At 42.7% G+C, this 22,518-nt stretch overlaps 1 protein-coding gene across 4 annotated transcripts in view; it reads left to right on the top strand.

Annotated features, from left to right (window-relative positions):
• The window catches only part of MTR (5-methyltetrahydrofolate-homocysteine methyltransferase), an 83,816-nt gene that overhangs the window by 38,566 nt on the left and 22,732 nt on the right, over positions 1 to 22,518 (top strand). For all 4 annotated transcript variants that reach the window (XR_012490813.1, XM_074316754.1, XM_074316752.1 and 1 more), the window contains exons 16-23: positions 887 to 1,066; positions 2,891 to 3,007; positions 3,303 to 3,443; positions 9,910 to 9,999; positions 11,058 to 11,210; positions 13,003 to 13,110; positions 14,088 to 14,188; positions 21,926 to 21,993. Coding sequence is in view for 3 of the 4 variants with exons in the window: in XM_074316754.1 (XP_074172855.1) it covers positions 887 to 1,066; positions 2,891 to 3,007; positions 3,303 to 3,443; positions 9,910 to 9,999; positions 11,058 to 11,210; positions 13,003 to 13,110; positions 14,088 to 14,188; positions 21,926 to 21,993 (958 nt within the window). In the remaining variant the exon portion in view is untranslated. The remainder of the gene's footprint in view (positions 1 to 886; positions 1,067 to 2,890; positions 3,008 to 3,302; positions 3,444 to 9,909; positions 10,000 to 11,057; positions 11,211 to 13,002; positions 13,111 to 14,087; positions 14,189 to 21,925; positions 21,994 to 22,518) is intronic.

Here is a 22,518-nt window from a genome sequence, read left to right on the forward strand (position 1 = left end):
GTAATTTATAGTGACGGTTTAAGGCACACATTAACCAGCTGCTGTTAAGGTGAGTGCGGAGGGAGGTGGGCAGTATACGCATATCCTTGAATCTGCGTGGAAGTTCCTGCAGGAAGACCCAAGAGAGCTCTGGCACTGTTGCCTGGGTGGCAGGTTAAGAGAGGAGGGACATTGCCTTTTTTTTAAATTTTTTATTGGGGAATATTGGGGAACAGTGTGTTTTTCCAGGGCCCATCAGCTTCATGTTAAGTCGTTGTCCTCCAATCTAGTTGTGGAGGGCACAGCTCAGCTCCAAGGCCAGTCTCTGTTTTCAATCGTAGTTGCAGGGGGTGCAGCGCACCATCCCATGTGGGGATGGAAACAGCAACCTTGTTGTTGAGAGCTCGCGCTCTAACCAGCTGAGCCATCCGGCCGCACCACTGGTGGCTCAGCTCCAAGCTCAAGCCTTTGTTTCTCACTGACCCGTGTGAGACTCGAACTGGCGACATTGGTGTTATGAGCACTGCGCTCTAACCACTGAGCCAACCAGCCGCCCGACATTTGCTTTTAATTTGTCCCTTTGTAGTCTGAGTCCTCATCACGCGTGTATTTTTCAGAGGCCTATTTATTAATATACGTGGTATATTAATAAATATATGTGCATATAAGATTTCATTTTTACAGAAGCCGAGTAGCTGTTGTGCTGGTGAAAACACAAAGGGATTTGAAACCAATTCCTCCTCTGAGATAATTTGAAAAAATGTTTAGCGGCTGCTAGGCATTTGGATTTTTATGAAATCCCCGCATTGGTACTTAAGTGCTTTGGACAAGGGAGATGTGCTTCTGTCTTCACAGATAACATTGTATTTTTCTATTTCAAATTGCAATCTATTGCTGCTTTCTCCAGGCGACAGAAGTAGACACCAAAGTCAGAGTGTGCACCCGGGCCTACCATCTGCTTGTGAACAAACTGGGCTTCAATCCAAATGACATCATCTTTGACCCTAACATCCTCACCATTGGTACTGGGATGGAGGAACACAACTTGTATGCTGTTAATTTCATCCATGCAACAGAAGTCATTAAGGTAAGTGTGGGCATTTGCTCTCCTCTTCCCAAGACAGCGTTCCACTTTACCACAAGGCTCCCGTAACTAGTTTGAACTAATATATGTGAATGTTGACATTCATGTTCTGAGGTAGTAAATTGGTTTTCTGAAATTTAGGGCCTTTTATTATTTTTCTTTCGTATGTTATTTTAAACTGAAGTATAATACACATTGGTGAATATATAAAAAATACAGAGTATAATAATTAATTATGAAGCATACAATAGCTCTCACTTAGGTCCTGAATAGAACATGGCTAGTGCTTCGTCTTTCCCTTTCTGATTACACCTTCCTCCTGAGTTTTGTTGCTTTTCTTTATAAATTGATCACTTATATATGTACAGACTATCTGAATTATCCATGGGTTCTGAATTTGCGAATTCCATCTACTCGCTAAAATCTATCTGTGACCCCAAATCAACACTCATGGTGCTTTTGCAGTCATTCCCGGACATACCCACGTGCAGAGTGGTGAAAAACTTGAGTGGCCCGATCCACACGTTCTCAGATGAAGTCAAAAAGGGCGTGACACTCTGCTGCTTGTTTCAGCTCTCATTCTGTAAACAAGTGTCCTTTTCATGGTCCGTTTAGTGCCCTACTTCTCAGTTTTTGAGCTTTTTCTCGGTGATGGCTTTCTCTGTTTAAGTGACCCCTGAGCAGACTGCTGAGGTGCTGTCTGCTGCTCCAAGAGCAAGAAGGCTGTGATGTGCCTTAGGAGAAAACACGTGTCACACAAACTTTGTGCCGACACGAGTTGTAATGGCTGTTGGCTGTGCGCTCAGTCTGGTGAATCAACAATATGTATTAAGCAGATGTCTTTAAATGGAAACACATATAAAACAAGGTTATATATTGATCAATCGATGAAAATTTTGTGACCAGAGGCTCACAGGAACCTAATCCTGTATTTCCTGAGGAACAGTGGTTTTCAGTGTTTCCTGGTTCGGTGTTTGTGGTGACTCTATAGAACATAACTTACCACAAATCACAGGAATCGACCGTGTAAACATTGTAGTCTGCCTGTTTCTGAGTGTCATCGAATCTAAAATTCTTAGGCCTTTCTTCCTTACCTAGCCTCACTTTAAAGATTCATCGGTGTTGTAACTATCTTCTGTTCGTTTTTATTGCTGTATACCATTCCATTGGGTGATTACTCCACGGTTAACTGTTCTGCTTTTGATAGGCATTTGGTTTGCTCCAGTTTGGGACCTTGTGAGCAGGGCTGCTGTGAACACTGTTGTAGGTGTGTTTTGGGCCCACGTGCATGAGTGTCTCTGTAGCATATCCCGGAAGTGGAATTGTTGGGTCGTAGTCATAAGTCATGGGAGCTGTCTCCCTAAGTGCTTGAGCTGGTTTGTACTTTAGCCAACAGTATGTACCGTGTTTGCCCGAAAGTAAGACCTACCCGGACCATCAGCTCTCATGCGTCTTTTGGAGCAAAAATTAATATAAGACCTGGTATTATATTATATTAATTATACCCGGTCTTATATAAGACCTGGTATTTTATATTATATTATATTATACCTGGTCTTATATTAAAATAAGACTGGTTCTTATATTAATTTTGCTCCAAAAGACGCATTAGAGCTGATGGGCCAGCTAGGTCTTATTTTCAGGGAAACGTGGTAAGAGTTCCTGTTGTTCCGTATACATGCTAATGCTTGATAGTCTCACAGGTGTGGTGGGAACCTTGAACTTGATCTGTTTTTTACTTCCCACTCTTATATGTAAAGTTTAAGGTATGTGATTGCTGCTTTTGGAAAACTAGGGGTATCTTTTCACTTTTTAAATTTTTGGCAGAGGATGTTACCTGGAGCCAGAGTAAGTGGTGGTCTTTCCAACTTGTCCTTCTCCTTCCGAGGAATGGAAGCCATTCGAGAAGCAATGCATGGGGTTTTCCTTTACCATGCAATCAAGGTATGGTAGAACACCTGTTCCCTTTGAAACCAGCTTTTACCTGGGGTAGGGGTTTGCAAACCTGCAGTTCCACTCTCGCCTGCTGCCAGTTTTTGTGAATGATCGTCTTACTGGAGAGAAGCCACAGCCACTCATCTGTGGTCTGTGTGCGTTTATGCTGCTGCTGCTCAGCTGAGTAGTTGCGACAGAGACAGTAGCTTAAATATTTTCTCTTTGGCCCTTTACAGAAAAAGTTTGCTGATCCCTGATTTAGACAGTCACTGAAAATGCTCATTGTTCTTTGTATTGCCCTCAGTTTGGTATGGACATGGGGATAGTGAATGCTGGAAGCCTCCCTGTGTATGACGATATCCATAAGGAACTTCTCCAGCTCTGTGAAGATCTCATCTGGAACAAAGACCCGGAGGCCACCGAAAAGCTCTTACGCTATGCCCAGGTAGAGAGAAGGTGTTCTGATGGGGGCTTTCCTGTCTTTGAATTCCTCGCTCCTGTGCAGTGACCTCCATTGTAGAATAGAAGCAGAGATGTGATTCATGTCTTTGGATCACTGAAGATTTCTGCAGGGAGTTCCAGAGGAGGCGTTTTAGGGAGGGCCAGGAAGGAGAAACAGGCCACGTTTAGGCTGCTTCAGGATTCTGAATTTATGTTTCCATTTGTTTTAAAATGTAAAATTAATTTTTCTCATACCAAAGTAACACATATTCATTCTAGAAAATTTACAAAATACAGATAAGCAAAAGAAGAAAATAAAAATCACTCATTATCCTACTACCTGAAGTCAACCACTGTTGAGATTTTTTTATAACCTTCTTGTCATGGGTTGCTTTCTTTTTCCCCCCAAATGAATATGTATCTTAGGTGTGTCCACACACATGCACACGCACACGTATTTACAAAAACAGAACTATGTTCTAGATGCCTTTTTGATAACCTGTTTGTTTATCAGTATACTGGGAGCACCTTTCCATTTTATTAGATAATTTACTACCTCACAATTTAAATTGGTTATTTTGGATTTTCTTGTGTGGCTGTGTATTGCCTGGTCCCCACTGTTATATGTTTACATTTGTATATGTTAGGATCTGCTCCATCTGTGGCATCTCTGCATTTTAGAGCTCGAGTTCTGCACACATCTGCTCTACAGACATGAGAATAATGATAGTTAATCCAAATATCAGTTCTTTGTTTCCCGCTTATTATATGTTGGGTTGTCCTAGGTACATTAAATGGGTGCTGCTTCCTCAAATTAAGTTTAAGGAAAGATGAGGTCTTTACCTCAAAAAACTTACTTTTTAATTTATTTCAGAAAGTGATGGTAAAGGAAGACATTTTCCTCATATATCAGGGTAGGAAAGCAGTAAAGTGCTTTTTTGTATATTGCCACATTTGTTATGTTTTCCATATGAAAATCTGAATTTAATTCGGGCAGAATTGGTAACCTGTCCTCTTCCATCGAAGCACACTAAAATGTTCTGGAAGGAGGATAGGACCATTTAGGATTAATTGTGTCCTTGATTTCCCAGCCTGATGGGTGGCCAGGTTTAGATTTCTGAAACTGCAAAGCTAATTGGAGTTCAGCCTCTGCTTGAGTACATGCCCCTCCTCTCAGCTCCCTGACAACATCTCACATTTCTCACATGGATCCAGGACAGAATGTCTCAGGTCTGTCATTGCAGGTATAATCAAATTCTGCTTCTCAGCTCATTACAGAAGAAACAGTCCCCAGGTTTCTTTTCTCATTTCCATGACTGTTTCTGCTCATGTAGACAAAGTGCTTAGCCCTTTAATATTCTCTGAACATCAAGACATGGGTTTGAAACACGATTCAGTTTTGTCGTAGCCCATCTTCCACTTGGTGGGAGACCCTCCATTAATAATTGAGTAAGACAGGGTTCTGCTGTAGGCCAGCAGAGCATCCCAGCTTCCATATTCATGAATTTATACTAGAGCATGCTTAATTAACCCATGAGATGATGTACTATTTCACCTTTTCCTCCATCGTCCCCATGGGACAGTGCTCCCACTTAGGAAAGATGGGGCTCCTTATTTATAAGACTATTCTCATTTAAGATTTTGTTGGCTTTGTATTTTATGTCACTGACTCTTTTCTGTCTGTGTTCACTTTTAGCATTTGTTTACAAGTTTTTGTTTCTGTATATGGTGCTGAGCTGCCAAGAGCTTTTGCTCCTGGGACACAGCATAATCGAGGGAAATCTTAATAGCGATTACAAGAGCTTAACACTCCATTGTATAAGAAATTGCTTCCCTCTTAATGGAACCACAAGGACTGATTGCAAGCCATTGGCCCCTCTGTCAAGAAGGCTAACTGTCTACATTCAAGGTGACTTCTGTTACTATTAATGGAATTAATAACAGAGCAGATATACTTTAATAACTCCCAGGATACCCCGAGTGCAAATGGAACTTGCAAAGCGGGAATATTATGAGGCAAATAGGGGCTGAGGAATTTTGTTTTTTCTTTTGAGAGAATGCTTGTCTCCTTTTGTTATTAAATGTTGAGGCCTGCACCCAACTTTCGTCTGATCCATTATTGTAAAGGGTGGAAAGAGGCCTGTCTTCCGTCTTCCTAAACAGTCTAATCCCATTTTGGGGGAATAAGGAGTTTATTGAAAAATAATTCCCCTAATTTGGTACAGACTGACCAGTGGTGATAAATTATCTGGCTGTTTAAGGTCTGACGGTGCCAGCTAATTCACAGGGAGCTTCTTCAGGAAGCAGTATCTTGATAGAGATCAAGACCCCTTTGGGCAGGACTGGCAGGATCTCTGCTCTGAATAGGACAGCTCTTGAATAATGTGGGGTTGAGAGAATATTCTTGATACTTTTCTGGCAAAAATGTCATCTGTTCCTTGACCTGGCCTTGGGCCTTCTCATTGCCACTGGAAGTCTCGTCCTCTGGCTTTCTCTCGAGCAGTTCATTCCCTTGATGTCAGAAACAAAGCACAGGTCATCGTGAGGACCCCGAGAAGCAGGAGCTCTCAGACACACACAGGGAGTAGCCAGGTGGCCACGGTAACTGATGGGTCGGTTTGCCTGCTAGCTTTCTGTCTGATGAGCTGCCAGTGTGTCTGGTCTGACTGCAAAACTGCAGCGGCTCATATGCAGGTCCTGGAGACGGTCCTGTTGAATGACTAGTGGGGAAGCAAGGTGGGCTCCGCATGCCACCCTGTGCTTGTGAAAGAGCTGCTTTTGGTGGTGCCGTTTCACCATGAGCGTGGATTTCCTGAAGCACGTTCATCCGCTGAGTGTGTTCATTCACTGCCGCCCCCGCGCGTCAGCAGGGCCCTCAGCGGCCCTCACTGTGTCACTTGCCACTGTTCTTATTCACATTGACCTTCCCCACCCCCTATGTGCCGCACACTGTATTTTTCTGTGAAAACACACCAAGTCCTTTTTGCAAGGGTGTTGGGAACACTCTGCCCTGTTTTTACACATCAGACTCCATCCCACAGGCAGGAACTGCCTGATTGTGTGGCTCATGGAACAAATGGTGTTTATATGTATCCAGTGATGTGACTGTGTGCCTTAGAAGGCCTTTCTTCTCTCTCCCTCTCGCTCTCTCTCTCCCTCTCCCTCTCTCTCTCTTTCTCTCTCTCTCCCTCTCTCTCTCTCTTCCTAGTGCCACACAGCTCTAGTTTTGTGTTTTTTCCCTTCAGTAGAGGTCAGAGTATATAACATGAATTTTGTAATTTTTTTGGTGATTTTTTCAGTGTTTTTAAATTGAGGTATAATTGACATATTAATTTCAGGTGTACAACGTGTTTTGATATTTGTGTATATTGTGAAATGTGATCACAATACGTCTAGTTAATATCCATCACCAAACATAGTTACACATATGTTTTTCTTATGATGAGATCTTTTAAGATTTATTCTCTTAGCAACTTTCAAATATGTAATACATATTTCAAATATGCAATAGTTGCCATGTTGTACATTGCATCCCCAAAACTTATTTCTTTTATAACTGGAAGTTTGTACCTTTTGAGCCCCCCCCCCCATTTCACCCACCTCCCACCCCTACCTCTGGCAGCCAGCAATCTGTTCTCTGTATCTATGAATTCATTTTTTTTTTAAAGATTCCACATATAAGTGAGATCATACAGTAATTATCTTTTTCTGTCTGACTTATTTCACTTAGTATAATGCCCTTGCGGTCCATGCATGTTATTGCAAATGGCAGAATTTCTTTCTTTATGGCTGAGTAATATTTCATTGTGTACATGTATAACATCTTTATCCATTCATCCATCGATGGACTCTTCCATGTCGTAACTATTGTGAATAATGTTGCAGGAAATTCATTTTTTTTAAGATTTTTTTTTTTTTTTAGTTGGGGAAGGAGAACAGCACTTTATTGGGGAACAGTGAGTACTTCCAGGCCTTTTTTTTTTCCAAGTCAAGTTGTTGTCCTTTCAGTCTTAGTTGTGGAGGGCGCAGCTCAGCTCCAGGTCCAATTGCCTTTGCTAGTTGCAGGGGACGCAGCCCACCATCCCTTGTGGGAGTCGAACCGTCAACCTTGTGGTTGAGAGGACGTGCTCCAACCAACGGAGCCATCCAGGAGCTCAGTGGCAGCGCAGCTCAAGGTGCTGTGTTCAATCTTAGTTGCAGGGGGTGCAGCCCACCATCCCTTGCGGGAGTTGAACCAGCAACCTTGTGGTTGAGAGGATGCGCTCCAACCAACTAAGCCATCTAGGAGCTCAGTGGCAGCCCAGCTCAAGGTGCCATGTTCAATCTTAGTTGCAGGGGGCCGAGCCCACCATCCCTTGCGGGATTTGAGGAGTTGAACTGGCAACCTTGTGGTTGAGAGCCCAGTGGCCCATGTGGGAATCGAACCGGCAGCCTTCGGAGTTAGGAACACGGAGCTCCAACCGCCTGAGCCACCGGGTTGGCCCCAGGAAATTCGTTTTAATGACCATCCTTTTTAGGTTTTTTTGGTATGTAAGAGAGGAAGCCCTGTGTTACTATTTCAGGTAGCACTTCAGCCTCAGTGTCTTTATGTTAGCCCTTTTTTCCCTTCCTGTTACCACCAGTGTATTCCAGGCCTTTATCGTGGGCTATTAAAACATTCTCCTTCTCGTGGGATTCTCTTAAAAATACTACTTTGGATGTAATTCTGCCGCTTCAGAACTTTGAATTGTGTTGTCCCCCATCCCTGACCCCACAATTGCCTGGAAGGTTAGATCCAAACTTGTAGCCTGGATTTTTGGCACTCTGTGACTTGGCTTCTATTGTCCTACACAAACACTGGTCCAGAAAAATCCAGTTTTGTTCAGCATTAAATTATTTAGCTAGTACTGACTGAACTCTGATTTTGGGCTGTGTTCTTTACTGAACTTAGAAGACCTCACCAGTTTCTGAGACATGCAGAAATGTATGAAGGCCGTTGTCATGCAGTGTGGTAAGTGCTGTGACAGGGGGTAGAGGCACCTGAAAGCTGAACAGGAATTAGCCAGACTGAGGCTTAGTGCTGCAGGGCGACCTGCTGGTCCCTGGCAGGGGACTCACATGTGCATCTAGCGGAGGCCTGGAATTGTGCTACTGTGTTTCCCCGAAAATAAGACCTCGCTGGACCATCAGCTCTAATGTGTCTTTTGGAGCTAAAATTAATATAAGACCCGGTCTTATTTTACTATAATATAAGACTGGGTATAATATAGTATAATATAATATAATATAATGTAATATAATATATTGGGTCATACATTAATTTTTGCTCTAAAGACGCATGAGAGCTGATGGTCCGACTAGGTGTTATTTTCAGGGAAACGGTAGGCGCTGAATAAATATGTGTCAGGTGAATGACTGTGAAGGTGCAGAGGTGAAGAGATGATGGAGAGTGTAAGGAACTAGAATGTTCAGGGTAGCTGAGCTTGCAGGAACAGCAGAAGAGGAAGCTAGAGGAGAAAGCCAGCCGGCGTCAGTGTGTGGCACAGAGAGGAGTCGCAGTATACCGTGAGAGCAGTAGGGAACTTACATGTCACACGGGGTGGTTTCCCCAGATTTACATGTTGGAAGGTCCTTCTGGCTAATGTGCAGAAGATGCGTGGAGACCAGGGTGATGATGGCTTGCAGAGACCAGTTAGTTGCTTGGACTATGAAAGTAAAAGCGGGGAAAGAGAAATAATAGAGGAGGTGTAGTCATTTGGACTAGGTCATTGAATGTGAGGAGTGAATATACATTCAAGAATGATACTTAGATTTCTGGTTTGGGCAACTGGTCCCGCCAGTGAGATGGAGAAAACAGATGTGGTAGTACTGTAGTTCACCGTGTGCTGCGTGATCATTGCACTTTTGTCCCTTTGCTGAATCTGTCAGCTTCTACGAAGGCTCTCTTCACCCCGGTCTGTGACGATCACTCCTTCCTCAAAATTCTGGGTCTAGTCTGTATCATCTACTCCTTCAGCCCTTGGCACATGCTTTTTCTTGGAGCTGATCTTTCCACCTCCCTTATGATGTGACAGAGTCCTGGGCAGCCTGGGCCGTGTCCTGCATCTCCTAGTGCCCAGCACCAGGATGATGGCTTCCTTCGCTTCCTTACAGCCCCTCTACACATACCTGTGGGTAGTGATGGTCCTTGCTGAGAGCTCTAAAAGCTCATCACGTGTGGGGTAGAGCTCTGACTATCCTGTAAACCTTTTATCCTAAGTTATCTTTTAGGAAAGAAGGAAAGAAAACACGGAGCCTCACTCTGTCTCTCTCCTAAAAGTTGAAATCCTAAAAGATTTCTCCTTCCCTCAAACATTTATTGAGATACTAATTCATGTTGGAGGCTCTACCAGGGGCTGGAAATATAAAAGAAGGATCAGGCATCATTTCTGCTGCCAGGCAGTTCAGTGAGGACCTGTTGGCTCCATGTCTGTGTCCTAATTTCAATTCAGACTCATGGCAAAGGAGGGAAAAAGGTCGTGCAGACCGATGAGTGGAGGAACGGCCCTATTGAGGAACGCCTGGAGTATGCCCTCGTGAAGGTGAGCGTGGGGGATTGCGTGCGTGGGGACTCCAGGGTGGAGGCCTGTCCCCCCGGGTGTCTGATGGGCTGCAGGGATGGTGCTGACAGCATCTGGCGAAGGAGATTCCCTAGACTCCCCCCCACCCCAATTTGGCAGTGTCCAGAGACAATTTTTGTTGTCACAACTGGGGGTGGGAGGTGTTCCTGGATCCAGTGGCTAGGGAGGCTGCTAAACATCCAACAGGGCATAGGACAGGCCTGCATGACAAAGAATTATTCAGCCCAAATGTCAGCAGCGCTGTGCTCGAGAAGCACTGCCCTAGATCAAGTTGCTGCCATGTGATCACAAGCAAGTCCTGGCTCTTCTGCTCATGACTGGAATTTTAGGCAAGATAAATAATCTCTTGGCTTCGATTTCCTCATTTGTGAGTCTGGAGAATTTTAGTTCTTTTGTTTTTTTTTTTTTTGGCTCTGGAATTTAACTTTTAACTTCTTGAGCTTCACGTATTTCAAGTTGTGGAATTAGTCAGTGACATTCAGGGATCCTTCAACTGGGACCACTGGAGGTTGGGGCTTGACCACCGAAGGCTGGATACATCAGTGGAGGCTCCATGGATTTGAACTTCACCTAAGGGCCCCGCCCATTGTCTTTCCTCCCCAGCCCCTAGCACTGCAGTGAGAAGACATACTGATTTCACAGGAGATACTTATTAATGTGTAATCTGTTAAACCACTAGAATAAAAAGTGTATTTTATTATGAATTTGAACTTCACTTATTAGTACTCTGTCTCTCACTTATAGCTCACTTTGCTGAGTACTTTACACTTTACGTAGGTGTCTCATTTAACCCTCAACATAACCATATGAGGCGGGTACTATGTAAATTGTAATCTAGGAAATTGAGGCTTAATGAATTTCCTGCATTGGTGATAGGAGGCAGGATTTGAACCCAAGCAGTCAGATTCCCAAACCTGCACTCTTAAGCATTTCTGTGGTTCGTTCTTTGTTTGGATTTAAGCCAATGTTTTATGTGATTTTGTTTTCCTAATTTTTTTTTTTTTTTTTTTTTTTTGTAGGGCATTGAAAAACATATTATTGAGGATACTGAGGAAGCCAGGTTAAACCAGGAAAAATATCCCCGACCTCTGAATATAATTGAAGGGCCTCTGATGAATGGCATGAAAGTTGTTGGTGACCTTTTTGGAGCTGGAAAAATGTTTCTACCTCAGGTTGGCAAAAGATGGGGGGAAATTTTCACAACTGAAAGAAAAAGTCTAGCTTTCAATAAATAGTGAGTTTGGATATATTTCCAGGTTTTAATTTTGATAAGAGCTCAGGGCCATTGAGATCTGGTCATTCTTTCTCTACAAGTATTTAGGAGTAATGTCTAGAAAAATCCATCTTTAAGGTGATGTGGAAGTTAGAGGTGATCTGGAAATTCTTAGCTTCTAATCTTCATGTTCTGATCTTCTGTACCACCTCTTACCCCAGTACCTATCCACCTGTCTGCAAATTATATAAAAGAAAACCCAAGGTTAATTTAAAATTAATAGTAACATTTGATTTGACTAACCAGTATCCATCTTTAGGAATGCATAGTTTGGAAAAATCATTACCATTTTAAATAGTGATAGACATTAAATGATATGTTTCGAGTAAGACCAGAACTCTCATTTACAGAAGCTTCTCTCCACATCAGTCTCCAATACTTGGTGAGCCATCTGGGTTTGGGGCTGTGAGGCCTACAAAAAACTACACAGCCCTGTTCTTATTTTCGTTTTAATTCCTTATCCTGTATTGTTAATTGCCCACTTCCCTTCATAGCATTCATCCTTATTTTAACAGCTTTATTGCTTTATAGTTAACGTACATTAAGCTGCACATAGTTCAAGGACACAGTTTGAAGAGTGTAACGTGTGTGCACCTTCACCATCTCACACTCACTCAGGACCAGGAAGAGGTCCTTGTTCTGTCTTCCTATCCCCCTCCAGTCTGAGGCGCTTCCTCAGTCTTTGTTCTCCATGATGTTGACTTCTTTCTAATTTTCACTTCTGAGGTAACTTTGGACTTACAGACAAGTTGCAAATGTCAATTATAAAGTGTCTCTCTGTCCCTCACTCAGCTTTTTTCCCTAATGGGAACATTTTTACTTGACCGTAGTACAATTATCAGAACCAGGAAATTAACATTGGTGTAGTACTATTAAACAAAGACCTTATTCAGATTTCACAGTTTTTCCATTACCATTATCTTTTTGTTCCAAGATCCCACATTGTTTTTATCCTGTGTTGTCTAACATTTCCTCTTAGAACCTTGACTTTTGAAGAGTTCAATATAGCTATTTTGTAGACTGTCCTTCAATTTGAGTTTGTCCTGATGTTTTCTCATTTTTGGCAAGAATAACACAGAGTGACGCCGTGTCCTTCTCAGTGGAGCATGTCGGAGGCCCATGGTGTCGCTGAGTTTCATTACTGGTGATATTAACCTGGATCATTTGGTCAATGGCATCTGCTAGGTTTCTCCACTGTAAATTTACTTGTAGGCAGAAACTTTGGCACAGTGCACATGACCTATTTCCCATCATCCTTCCACCCATGAATTTTAGCTACGTTGATGGATTTTGTAAAAGACCCTGTTTTTTGCTGAAGCATAAGCTTTAATTATAAGTAAATTATAATGCTTGGATTTGAGAAGAGAAGGCTGAAAAGAGGCTCATGGTGGAGAAGCTTGGACCTTGGAGAAATGAAGGAGGGCCTTCTAGACGGAAAAGATAATGTGCAGAAGTGCAGAGGACAGGAATTGCAGCATTTGATTTCTAGTCTTGTTTTCCTTCTATACCTCATTCTTTGGCCCTCCCCATAAGGAACTCACTCCTTACTCTTCCCATTGTCAAAAGTGGGCTCAGTGTGGCTGACTTGAGGTCAAAGCATGCATTTGTAATTCATGCTAAATTTTCACAAGTGGCCATTAGCAAACATTTAGGTGGTTTGGTAAAGATGTCTGACTCTGTGTTTTTCCCAGGTTATAAAGTCAGCTCGGGTCATGAAGAAGGCTGTTGGCCACCTAATTCCCTTTATGGAAAAAGAAAGAGAAGAAACTAAACTGCTTACTGGCATCGTGGAAGAAGAGGTAAGTCATTTGTCCAGGCCTCTGGTCGCTGTGAGGAACTGGCCTTGAAAACACTTATTTGGGTAGGGTAGGGACCATGGTGTTTGTCATCGAAGATAAAATAGAGAAATGATCTGACTATATTACCAGGTATCGCAATACCCTAGGATTTGCCTCTGAATGTGGATTTATGAAATTTTTAATATGAACGTAATTTTTCAAACAAAGCCCATGATTTCAAGACAAAACCAGTTTGTTCATTCATTCGTTCGTCTTTGACCATTTACAGAGTTTCTATGTGCCAATTACACTGTAGCTGCAAAGATCTGTCCCTACCCTTGAGGTAATTGAATAATGTTTGGTTTTGGAAAACCTCTTAAGTGAATGTACTCTGTACACTGGTAATGTCCTTGGCATGACGTCTGGACTCAATTTAATTCCTGTTGGCTACACCACACAGCGAGCACTAAGCTTTGACCATGTTTAGTGCTCTGTGAAGCTCAGCCAACTAGGATTCTGAATTCTTAAATTGATCAGAGTTTGAGAACGGCTCAGACATAATATTTATAAATATCCCGCTGGCTTTGCATGCCTTATTTTATTTTATTTTTTTATGACAATGCATGGAACAACAGTGTTTATGAAACAAGAATATAATCAAATGCCCTCTGTCCCTCAGACAGTTTTTGGGTTAAGGAGATGGCCTCCAGCTATGGGGCTGTTTGGCATTTGAACCGAAGCTGGTCTTTGAGGTGATGGAACCCATGATCTCGGTTGGAGCTCCCTCAGCTAACGAACCCGGCGGGCCATCTGTGAGCTGCGCGGGCTCATAGCTTCCTACTTGCCAAGCACATGATTTGGGCTCTGGGTCTGCTTTGAGGTTGTCTTCGTGGTATTACATCACTTTCTGTGCCAACACTGGTCTGGCTCTAGAGCACTAGTGATCTGCTCTGAAATGACCACAGCGATGCTTAGCGGCTTGGCTTCTCTCCCCGCAGGACCCTTACCAGGGCACCATTGTGCTGGCCACCGTGAAAGGGGACGTGCATGACATCGGCAAGAACATCGTCGGTGTAGTCCTCGGCTGCAATAATTACAGGTAAGCCGGCCGCTTTCTTCTTAAAAATAAAAGCAGTAACAGGATGAGTCATTATCGGTGAGAGCGGTAAGGGATGGCAGGGGATGTTAGAGGCCATTTTTAATTTCGTTTTCCTTATGGTGTTTTTGAGTTTTCCACGTTAAACACACCTTTTCAAGTGATTTAAGTTAGTAATTGTTTAATCTGTTGTATGTTCAATAAGGACAAAAAAAATAGTAAAAACGATTGAAGCAGGCTCGAAACAACCAAGAGGCTTCCTGAGCCTTGACCTTGGACCAGAGGCTCTAATAAGCAGAACACTGGGCTCCGACTCATGGCCAGTGGCGTGGAGCATATTCCCTTTTTCCTCTCAATAAACTGCCTGCCGTATTTTATTTTTTATTTATTTATTTTTTAATAATTAGTTGGACACTTTCAGATTTTTTTTTTTTTTTTTTTAAAGATTTTATTGGGGAAGGAGAACAGGACTTTATTGGGGAACAGTGTGTACTTCCATAGTTCAGCTTCAAGTTGTTGCCCTTTCAGTCTTAGTTGTGGAGGGCACAGCTCAGCTCCAGGTCCAGTTGCTGTTGCTAGTTGCAGGGGGCACAGCCCACCATCCCTTGTGGGAATCGAACCAGCAACCTTGTGGTTGAGAGGACGCGCTCCAACCAACTGAGCCATCTGGGAGCTCAGCGGCAGCTCAGCGGCAGCTCAGCTCAAGGTGCCGTGTTCAATCTTAGTTGCAGGGGGCGGAGCCCACCATCCCTTGCGGGACTCGAGGAATTGAACTGGCAACCTTGTGGTTGAGAGCCCACTGGCCCACGTGGGAATCGAATCGGCAGCCTTCAGAGTTAGGAGTGTGGAGCTCTAACCACCTGAGCCACCAGGCCGGCCCAAAACTACCGTATTTTAGAGCCAAGGTCTAAGACGTTGGCTAAATGGAGTTTTATAAGAAGGCTTTGGCTGTACAATTTTCTCTTTCCTTTGCTTAGAGCAGGACCATATAAGCCTCTTGGTGATGAAGCTACATTTTGGAATGTTGTATACAAGTAAAATCCCTTTCTGACATATCTCATTGTAGTGAATAAATATTCAGCACAAAGTTATTTCCTTGTGAGAGCTGATGACCTTTAGTAAATGTATGTTTTGCTCCAATTTCAGCATATTTTTTATAATCAAATCCTAATGTAACTGATGCCTTCTCTGATCCATGTCCAACCAGCAGTCCCTTTGAGTCATGGACTCTCCCCCATGTGCTGTTCTCTGTGGAGAAGAGAGACAGACGTGCTGCAGGGACAGCTGTGCCCCTCAGAGCTCCTTTCTGCTGTCGGGTAACAATTACCCTTTAAGCCTCCTCTCTACTCTCAACATGTTTATCCATCTCTGCGTTCAAGCTGATTAAAGGCAGCTAAGAACCACTCAGGAAGGCTGGAGAGAGGGCAGCCGGGTCCAGATGGCACCTTTTTCCCTCTGTCTTCACAAGTTTGCCCACCTACTCGCTGTCAAAAGACTTAGCATTCTTTCCTGGTCCTGGAAATGGGGTATGTTGTTCTCAGAATGCATTATTTCTTAGAAAGACATTGAGGTGGTTGTAATGAGAGTTTAACTGTGGAATAAGTATTTGGATAAGGTGTTTGCTTCCTAAAATCTACAAGACATTTGTGTCACCTTTTCAAACCCGATGCTGTTGGTTTCCAGTTGCATTCTTCATCACTATTAGTTAAAATTCAGTTCAGCTAGTAAATGTTTATAGATCATCTGCTACGTACCGTGCATTATACTAGAGACACCAGAATGATTTCGTTGACTTTTCTCTGTTCAAGGAGTTTACTATTTATCAGGCTGATTAGTCAGGTACATACTCAACTATGATAGAGCTGTTGAAATGATAACTTGTGAGTTAACTTCCTAAAGCATTCTTGAGATACCATGGTGACGTGTTTATCATTTCTTATTTAAAAAAATGGCTAAGTAGCTGAGAGAATCAGACTAGGATTGTCTTTAAGAGGCCAGGGAGAGCTGTGGCGTTTCTCCAGGGAGCTACTGGAGCTGGGTGTCAGCAGATGTGGGAGCCTGCTGCTTAAACCAGGCCTTTCCTCCAGCACACCCAGCTCCTTCGTCGGTCTTGTGCGTTGAAGGGCTGCTTATCTTTGCTAGCAAGTCTACCTGGAGAGACATCTTCTGATGAAACTTTAATTATTCCTTTTACAAAAACACAAGGGCGTGTGCAAACTTTTCTATGGTCACACACCCCTTTGGGTCTTGTGTCTGTTGGCATTTTGTGGTGTCAGTTAGCAGACATGTGCCCGGAGACGCACCTTATATAGGAGATGTGTGTCAGCTGAGTGTCCGTGTTCTAGGCTGGGGCTTGGGGGTGTCACCCAGCTGGAGTCTACCCTGCCATCCAGCACCAGGTCCGAGAGCACCTTTTGCGTTCCTGGTCCTTTGTCACTGAGGCAGTAAATCTCATGAAGTGATACGAATCTGTTTTCTTTGAGGAGGAAAAAAGGTAAAGAGGACTGAAAATAATAGTGCTGTCTAGACAGAAAACATATTTTTTATGAGGATGATGCAATAGATTCTTTGATGCTGTTAACCTCTAAAATAAAAGGCCTCGCAAAGGAGAGGCAGTAAGCATTTATGGAGATCAAAAAGAATGGCTATTCGGGAATCACTAACTCAGGCACAAGCCCAAATGATACTCTGATTAGGAGACAGAGGCAAGGGGTATTGATGAAGAGGGGAAAGGGGACAACGACATCAACAGAAGAAAGGCATTTCTATTGCTGCACATAACAGTGATGCTAATTCTAAACAGTGTTTGGAAGTTTTAGTTCAGTAGTAATCAGTTTAGTAGTCATAACATTTGCTTTCTTGCAAACAGTTCTTTGGGACACAGTGTTGCCCTAGGCCTGGTCCAAAGGTTCTTTGCCCTGTTTCAACCTTCCAGAGGTTTGAGGCATAAGACATGCAAGGCAATTTCTTTGGGATGGCAGCTCCGAATCCATTTTAAAGTGGCTCCATGTACATTATTGTTTATAATGAGATATAATTTGCAAATTGGAGAATTTAAATAGATCTAAGGATGTATCCACCACGAGTCTGCTAATACTAACATTTGTTTACCAGTTCACAATTTATATAGTGCTTTTATATACCAGGTTTCCCCCAAAATAAGACCTGGCTGGACAATCAGTTTTAATGCGTCTTTTGGAGCAAAAATTAATATACGACCCAGTCACATAACATAACATAACATAACATAACATAACATAACATAACATAACACAATATAATAAATACCGGGTCGTATATTAATTTTTGTTCCAAAAGACGCATTAAAGCTGATTGTCTAGCTGGGTCTTATTTTCAGGGGAACACAGTAACTGATTTTTTTTGTTTTATTTTGTCTTTTCCTTTCTTTTCTTTCACCCTTCGTTTCTTTTTATGGTTTTGATCCTGTTCTGCCTGCCTCAATTATTGTATTTTCTCATTTTACAGATGAGAAAACCGAGACTTAGAGAAGTTAAGTGATTTCTTCATGGTCACACAGTTATGAGGTGGCATGACATTCAGGGCTTCTGATTGCAAAGTCGAGACTGTGCTATGTCAGCTTCCCTTTCAATATTTATTGCAGTTATAACGTTAAACAACTTTAACGGTAATACCTAATATTGGTATTCTAGTTATATGGCTCTTAAATAATTTCAAATATTTAAAAATATTTTTGATCAGATATTTGATTACATGAAAGTAGATTTTAGATATATTCTTTAATAATAATTGTATAAAGATAAACTTGGACTTTTGCCATTTAACTGGTCACGCATATTTTTTAATTGTGTTGCAGTGTTAGCTGAGTGAGGAAAGTGACTCAGTCAAAGGCGCACTGGTCTAACCTGTGCTACTCACATCACGTGCTCACTTGATAGTTACTCAGAGGCTTTCAGCTTGTGTATGTGTACGGATATATGTACACACACATATATTATGTATTTTATGTATATAGTTTTCCAGTGTTATTGAGATGCAGTTGACATATAACAGTGCGTAAGTTTAAGGTGTACAAGGTGTTGATTTGACACACTTCTGTGTATCAAATTAGCTGTAGTGTTAGCTGACACCTCCACCCATCACATAGTTACCATTTCTTTTTGTGGTGAGAACATTTAAGATCTGTCTCTCCTAACACTTTCAAGCACATAATACAGTATTGTTAACTCTATTCTCAATGCTGTGTGTTACATCTTCAGACCTTACTCATCTTCTAACTGCAAGTTTTGACCCCTTGACCAACGACAACTTATTTCCCCCACTCCCAGCCACTGGTAACCACCATTTTTTCCTGAAGAGTAAAAGGGGCTTCATTACAATATTTCCTGAATCGTATGTATTTTTAAATAGTATTGGATGCCATTGCTAAAGCAGTTGGTGCAGCTTACATTGTTATCTGAATTAGCAGCCCAAATTAAATGCTTGTGTTCATAGCTGTGTTTTAAGCAGTTTAGAAAGATGATTATAAAATCAACACATTTCTCATAACACGCATTTTTATACTCTTGAATCTCTCATGTGGCAAAATATAAGAATGTGGAAGGAAAGACCTGGGGACGTGTGGGGTATAGCTCCAAGCAAAGGAAGGGGACTAAGGGAAAGCCGAGGGAGATGGAGCCGTGTGTGGGGGAGGCAGGAAGTGGTAGTGGAGGTGAGAGAAAGTGGCAGCAGGGATGGTGGGTGGAGAGGTGGCAGCACAGAAGGCAGGGCTGGGCGTGGCCCGCCAGCCGTCAGAACCTTCCCTTCCGCCAGACTTCCCAGGGCCAGCTGGGTAAGTGCTGGTCTCTGTCTAGACTGCCCTCCTTTCCCGTCATCTAGCTCATACCTACTTACTTTTTCAAAATCCAGCTCTGGTATCACCCTCCTAGGACGCTTCTAATTGTCATCCAGTTTAGATGGCCTCCCACAACACACTAAATGCGTCCATCGTAGCACTTGTCACACTGCTTTCTGGTTCAGAACTTGCCAACAGTTTCTCCACTCAGATGTGCTGAGACAGATCCCCTTCTTCCTCGAGGGTGGGGCCGGGGCAGCGTCAGCCCTACATTGGCTGTCCCTGGCGGTGAGAGCCTCCTTCCAGTAGCCCAGTGCCGTAAATACCTTTTCTGTGCACGGAAGCAGTGATGCACTTGACTGTTCCCGACAAGGCTTCTAAGCAGGCCCGTGAGTTGGAAATCAGTGTTCAGACCTCTTCTCCTCCACTGACCAGTGGCTCTCTCGCTTTGGTTGACTGCTCCCTATGCGAACTCTACGCAGAAGTGTTCCAAGCTCAGCCCTGGCGCCGCTCCTCTGTCTGTCCTCACGGCCCAGGCTCGTGCTTCTCACACTGCAATGTGCCTGCTGATCACCTGGGGATCTAGTCAGAAGGCAGATCTGATTCAATAGTTCTGTACCTGACGTTCTGCGTTTCTCATGAGCCCCCAGGTAATGTCGCTGCTGCTGGTGCAGGTTGCTCAGCTAGGGTCACAAGTCCTTGGACAGGCTTCTATCATCTCATCCAGTCTCATGACCGGAACACTATGTAATAGGCTGACAAGTCCCAAGTTTTATCTCCAGCATCAGTGTCCCACCTGAATTGCAGACTTGGATATCCAGCTGACTGCCTGAGAGCTCCATTTGGATAGCGACAGAAATCTCAAACGTAGTATTTGAAAATTGAACTAATTGCCACCAATAAGATGCCCTCTCCGACCTCACTGCTGACAGTTTTTCCCTCCCGATTTCTGCCCAGCCACAAGCTCTCCTGACTCTTCCTCAAAGAAAGCCGGCATACTTAAGATGCTCCTGACAGATATGCTGCTCAGAATGAGAAAAAGAAATGGGAGCTGAAGCATTCTTGCCATCAGACTGACAATTTTAATTTAATTTTAAGACTGTGTAATGTTGAAAACAGTCAGCTTTGAAATGTATGCCTTTGTGTCTCAATTTAAAAGCAATATGGTATTTTGCTTAGTTTTATATGTAGCAGTCTATACTTTGTCATAGTTTAACAAAAGATCCAGATACCAGACATTTTTCAATATGCTAAAAAATAAAAAGTGGTACCGTCTCACTTGTGTCATAACCTGCAGTGTCACATAAAAGCCTGTAGTATTTTGTGCTCACACAGCTGACTATGGTTATCGTTAATTTGAAATTGCTTTTTTACTGAGAATTCCATATGTCTAGTTTATTTAAAATTTTTAAGTAACGTGGGAACAATTTAAAAAATCCAACAGTTTAAAAGGGGGGTATAGTGCAAAGCCCCTGGTGTTCAGCACCCACTGTTATCAGCTGGTATTATGTCAGGAAGGAGTTCTTAGGCATTGATTTTTTTTATTTAAAATTATTTTGCCTATTTAATTTTAAGAATTGATGATATTATGAAATAAGTGAAAATGCGTGCTGTAGTTTTTAAAACATCTTTTAAACAAATACTCATGAGAAAAAAATGTAAAAATGACTCATTCTGGGTACTCTATATCTAGAATTTTCTAGAGCAGGAATTCCTTTTTTCTCTGAGTTCCAGAGAGTGGTCTCCTCTGTGAATTCCTTGGGTATTATTCTACCCTCTCACAGAGCACACTCGGCTTTCTCTGCCGAGGGCCTGCCCTCCCTCTCACGTGTGCCCCCCCACAGTCAGCTGTTCCTCTGGATCTCAGCCTGTCTCTCTCAGTGCACTGCCCCCTCATTCAGCCTCCCTCACCCTTGACTTAAGTAACCAGATTTCCTTATCGTCATCGTCTCATGTGCAGGAGCTGACTTCTCCTTGATTGTCCTTCTCTTTGGCTTGCATGGGGCATATATGGTTCAATAAATATTTATGGAGTGAACTTCCCCAGCATTTTTATTGGCCCAAATGGCTAAGAGAATGGGTTTTGATGTCAGATCCTTGTTCAAATCCCAACTCTGCTACTAAGTTGGGGTACTGGACAAGTTGCTTCACTTCTCTGGGCCCAAGCTTTCCTGGGCCTTCTTCATTAAAATGGAGCTCATAACAGTGCCTCATCACTGAGTTGCCGTGAAGGTGAAATGAGATTGCTTATGCAAAAAGCTTAGCGTAGTGGAAATAAGCCAAGTTCCCGTTGACAGATGAAGGAATGTATAAAGTGTAGTGTGTCCATTATGCTGAGTGAAGTAAGCCAGACACAAAGGACAAATAATGCATGGTCCTACTTATATAAATATCTAGAATAGGCAAATTCACAGAGGCAGAAGGTAGAATAGAGGTTACCAGGGGCTGAGGGAAAGAGAGAAGGGGGAGTTGTTGCTGAATGATTATAGAGTTTGTTTGGGGTGATGGCAGAGTTTTGAAAATAAACAGTGGTGCTGATGGGTGTACAACACTGAGACTGACTGTAATTAGTGCCACTGAATTGTGCATTTAAAGATAGTTAAAAGGGCAAGTTATATGTTACCATAGCTTTAAAAAGTAAGTGTAATACACCAGAAACTACTGAATTGTGTCCTTTAAATGCTGTGTGAATTATATATCAATAAAGCTGCTTTAAAAAGCTTCACATGGTACCTGGCTTACAGTGAGCACTCAGGGAATGGTGGTTGTAGTTGTGGTTATTGGTATTTAGTGAGTCTTTTGGTGTGATTTCTGTTTACATGAGAGCAGTTTCTGATGGCTAAATAGAAATGTTCATTTCAGCTTTGTCTCCAGTGAGAAATTCAGCTTTCTCATTAATTCTCTCACATCTCATGTCTATACTCCAGGGTTATTGACTTAGGAGTCATGACTCCCTGCGATAAGATCCTGAAAGCTGCTCTTGACCACAAAGCAGGTACGTGCAGCTGTACTGGCCCCCTCTTCCCCACACCCCAGCATCTATCCATCAAGGACTAGTATGCTCCACCCGGTGGGGCTGGTGGGACAGTCAGGCAGTCAGGTGCCAGTTCCTACCTGGGCACTGCTTTCAGTACCACTTATAATGGGGCTTGAAGATGGGAACACGGTATGGTGAAACTCCTTCATAGCTTTGAGGTGGGGAACGGGGCCAGACTTATAAGAATACGGTGCTGCATTCGGTTTTTTCTGTGTGTAGTTGTTTTTGTGTTTCTTCAGGCACTGACATGTTCAAGTCTGGGAAATCATGAACTAATAATACATTGTATTTGCATGGCTTCCCACAACTTTGGCAAGTACATTATTGCAACTTTAAGTCACAAATGATATTTATTACCAAAAGCAAACAATAAATTGAATCACCCCTCCCCCTAGTCAGAAAAGGTGTTTTAGAAATTGGAAATTCATATTGGGTTTTGGGGTCTTTATTACAAAGTTTTTAAAGTGAATTTTCAATTTTTAT

Source organism: Rhinolophus sinicus, linkage group LG12 (genome assembly GCF_036562045.2).
Source record: "Rhinolophus sinicus isolate RSC01 linkage group LG12, ASM3656204v1, whole genome shotgun sequence".
In the NCBI taxonomy this organism is placed as follows: Eukaryota; Metazoa; Chordata; class Mammalia; order Chiroptera; family Rhinolophidae; genus Rhinolophus; species Rhinolophus sinicus.